Source organism: Neophocaena asiaeorientalis, unplaced genomic scaffold, assembly GCF_003031525.2.
Source record: "Neophocaena asiaeorientalis asiaeorientalis breed wild unplaced genomic scaffold, Neophocaena_asiaeorientalis_V1.1 scaffold357, whole genome shotgun sequence".
Classification (NCBI taxonomy): Eukaryota; Metazoa; Chordata; class Mammalia; order Artiodactyla; family Phocoenidae; genus Neophocaena; species Neophocaena asiaeorientalis.
This window is the reverse complement of record NW_020173270.1, coordinates 2,902,370-2,906,083: the sequence shown is the minus strand read 5'-3', so window position 1 is coordinate 2,906,083 and position 3,714 is coordinate 2,902,370. Positions and strand designations below refer to the sequence as shown.

The 3,714-nt window shown below is 59.6% G+C and overlaps 1 protein-coding gene across 1 annotated transcript in view; it reads right to left on the bottom strand.

Annotated features, from left to right (window-relative positions):
- Positions 1 to 3,714, bottom strand: part of GPR108 (G protein-coupled receptor 108) — a 6,506-nt gene that overhangs the window by 926 nt on the left and 1,866 nt on the right. Inside the window, exons 4-15 of the mRNA XM_024746031.1 lie at positions 3,467 to 3,553; positions 2,521 to 2,645; positions 2,343 to 2,404; positions 2,189 to 2,257; positions 1,988 to 2,092; positions 1,644 to 1,777; positions 1,460 to 1,535; positions 892 to 965; positions 685 to 802; positions 468 to 598; positions 339 to 382; positions 17 to 86 (exon numbers count right to left, since the gene is read on the bottom strand). Coding sequence (XP_024601799.1) covers positions 17 to 86; positions 339 to 382; positions 468 to 598; positions 685 to 802; positions 892 to 965; positions 1,460 to 1,535; positions 1,644 to 1,777; positions 1,988 to 2,092; positions 2,189 to 2,257; positions 2,343 to 2,404; positions 2,521 to 2,645; positions 3,467 to 3,553 — 1,095 coding nt within the window. The remainder of the gene's footprint in view (positions 1 to 16; positions 87 to 338; positions 383 to 467; positions 599 to 684; positions 803 to 891; positions 966 to 1,459; positions 1,536 to 1,643; positions 1,778 to 1,987; positions 2,093 to 2,188; positions 2,258 to 2,342; positions 2,405 to 2,520; positions 2,646 to 3,466; positions 3,554 to 3,714) is intronic.

Below are 3,714 nucleotides of genomic sequence, written 5' to 3'. Positions count from 1 at the left end.
CCTCCCAAACTTCCCGAGTAAGCACAGGGCTCCTACCATGACATAGTAATGCCGGAACAGCTTCAGCTTGGCCAGGTTCACTGCCACTGAGGGGTAGGCACAGAGAGTGGGGGTCAAGGGAAGGAGGCAGGGGGCAGGACGAAGGGGACAGGGGTGGAGAAGGGCTGGGGACAGGAGGACATTTGGGTGAGTGTCTCAGGGGCATAGTGTGGAGGGGGATGTCCCAGGATGGTGAGGGGGTGGAGAGGCAGGAAGAGGCAGTCAGAGGGGATGGAAGGGGCATCCAGGGGTCAGCAAGAGGGACCAGGAGCAGGCTGAGGACCGAGGGCACAGCTCACCCTTCCCATCAGTGCCAGACGTGTCCTGGAGATGCCGGATGGACCTGGGAACGAGTGGGTGATGTGGGGGGCAGTCAGCACTGCCTCCACCCGTGCCTGCAGGGGAGGGGGTCGGGTGGGGGTCCTCACCAGACCACGGGGAAGAGGATGGCGCCACAGCAGATGAGGTCCACCAGAAAGAGGATCTCCTTCCAGACGCCGTAGTCGCTGGTGCCCTCCTCACGGGACTCGATGACAATGTAGGCCACGTTGGCCAGGACCTGCGGGGCGGGGGTGGGGTGGGTGGGATGGGCGGGCCCAGCCTACACTCATGTCCACCTGCCCACCCTGGGGCCTCCATGTGCACCTGCAGCGAGATCACGATCCCAAAGACCTTCTTCTCCTTGTCGGACAGGATGTACTTGATGAAGGCCCAGCCAGAGCCGATCAAGGCGATGGTGATGAAGAGGAGGGCGCCCTTCAGCCTGGTGGAGGCGGGCAGGGGCTGCGGTGAGACTCGGGGGCCCAGCCCTCCCCTGCCCGCCTCCTGCCCCCGGCAGAGAAGGGCACTCACAGATGCGTGATGTAGTGCATGACAGCGAGGCCTTCGATGGGGTGGCCCTGGCTGTTGATGAAGTAGTAGTTGATCTGGAGGTGGATGGACGGATGGACAGTCAGACAGATGGATGGGGGGATGGAGATGGTGGTGGTTTGGGAACACCGACAGTCACTGTCGGATGGGTGGCCAGGAAGTGGCCTGAACAGAAGGTCATGATCAGGATGGTGAGTGGACCGAGAAAGGGACAGTCACAGCCAGAACGGCGGCCGGACAGATGGCTGGACAGTCACAGCCATGACAATGGAGGGAAGGTCACAGTCGGGTGGATGGACAGTTAGACAATCAGCCCGGTGGACACTCATAGCTGGATCCACAGACAGTCAGACTGAAAGGTGGGCGGTCACAGCTGGACAGGACTGGATGCACAGCCGGCCACGGTGATAAAATGGATGGACAAATGTATGGACAAATGGAACTCCCAAGCCCAGGGTCTGCAGAGATTTGAGGAGTGGCTTGTAGGGGCTTTTTCCTGGCCCCTGACACCCCAGCCCACCCCATCCTGCTCCCGGCCCAAGGCCCTCACACTGTGGAAGAGGAGAGAGACGCTCTTGGTGAAAGCCAGGGCTGCCATGAGCCAGTGGATCTTGAAGACGTTGTACCTGGCAGCGGGGTCGGGGACAGAAGAGAGTGGGAGGGCATCGGTCAGGGGCAGGAGTGGGAAGGTGTGATGAGGGGAGGTGGGGAACCCCCAGGGGCAAAGGCATTACGTGTTCTTGCAGAGGATGGACACCCAGAAGACGCCGGAGGCCAGGAAGCAGGCGGACATGACCATGTACAGCTTGAAGAGGGGGATTTCCGCCGCCGACAGGAAGCCCTCGGGGTTCTTCTCCCGGATCATTACCTGGGGAGGGGACAGCGGTGGGCAAGGGGATTGCGTGCTAGCTCCAGACTTGCGGGGCCCTGAGTGTGAGTCTGTGGCTCTCCCGCTCTCTCGCTGGCCGACTCCCTGTTTCTGAGCCTCAGTCTTCCCGTCTCCCAAATGGGCACGGAGTACCTGGCCTGCAATGAGCGCTCCGCAAACCTGCTGCCCACCCTCGTCACCCCTGCTCACCGTGATGTCGAACGGCTGCTCCTGGCCCGGCACTGAGTTGTAGCAGTTGTGGAAGTTGAGATTGTACTGGCCTTCCTCGGCCCTCGAGCCAATCACCACGTGGAACTGGGAGGTGGGGCAGACAGAGGGGAGAGGAGGCCTCAGCGTGGGTGGTCCCCACTCTGTGGAGGGGAGGGGCTGCAGGCACCCCCGGACACTCACACTGAAATTGTAGGAGTTGTTGAGATGGCCCAGGCCCAACACCAGGTCCTGGTCCTTTCCAGCAATGCCCTGAGGGGACAGAGGACCTCCATGGAGCATCAGCCGGCCCCCCCGGGGGCGGGGCTTCCTCCCTCCTGCCCTGGCTTCCCCATACCTGCTGGTCGGCTTGTGACCCTGTGGGTTTCAACTTGGCCTTGTCGGGTGCAGTAGTGGTCCCTGCCAGGGGCAAGCAGGTGACTTTAGAGATAGACAGACAGCAGAATGATGGGCGGGACTTGTGAAGCGGCCCTGCCCACCCGCCCCTCCGTGCCCGCACGGCCACCCTGACTCACCGCCATCCACCTTGGGGTTGACCCTGTGCTCTGACTTCGGGAGCTCTGGTTCGGAGGGCGCTTCGGGGAGGAGCCCGGGAGAGATGAACAGCTTCTTCTGTTCCCCATACTTTCGTACCTGGACCCTGTGGGATGAGGCTGGGAGGCTGAAGGCTGGGGTCAGGCACACCTGCTCTGCTGAGGGACTCAATGGCCCCTCGGGCCCTCTGGGGCTCAGCGTCGGGCTCCATCAGTGGTCACCAAGTTGCAGCATTTGGCCACCACCCATCAAGATGGCTGCTGCATCCCTGAGCTGCCTGTACCGAGGATTAGTTGTCACTTCCTGTGACATTAAGTCACTCATTCTACTGAAGTACACACTATTTAAAAAGAAAATGCTGTATATACAGAGAGGCAACAGAGTATCTTTGGACCCTGGGTTCAAATCCCAGTTTTCAGCCTCAGTTTTTTCATCTTTAGAATGGGGATAATAACAGTCTAAGCAGTCAATGAGTTAACACCTGTAAAGATCCCAGGATGCTGCCTGGCGCACAGGGTGCATCCTTCACGCACAAATGACTTGTATTAATTCTCACAACACCCCTCTGTGTTGGGTCTTCTGCCTTGAGACCCTAATACTGCCTGGGCACTCCTCCCCTCTCTCCCTCCCATAATCAGAAGGCTTGAAGGCAAAATTAAAAAGCAAGTGACGGTAATTCCCTGGTGGCCCAGTGGTTATGATTCGGTGCTTTCGCTGCCGAGGGCCCGGGTTCAATCCCTGGTCTGGGAACCAAGATCCCACAGGCCGCGTGGTGCGGCCAAAAAAAAAAAAGCGAGTGGCTTTCTCCAAAGGAGTCAAGGTTCTTTCTGGCTGGTTCTGATTCCACCTGATCAGCTCATGTGTGTAGCACAACCAGGGAAACCCCAATGATGGATCTTAAGGGGAGCCACCAGCCCTCCAACTCACTGCAAATCCTTGGTGTTGATGAGGAAGACAGCCAGGAGGTTGCTACTGTTTTTCCGGAGAGGACAGTCGTGAGGGTCCCGGCTCTGGAGAGTGGGCAGCAGGGAGCCTTGGTCACCCCCTCCCACTGGTCCAGCCTCACTCTGCCTTCCTCCCCATCCACCCAGGCAAGGGAGGGTCTCTCCCTGCTCCCCGCTCTGGGAAAGGACAGGGACCTTTGGGTTCCAGATGCTGACAGACCATCCTCGGCT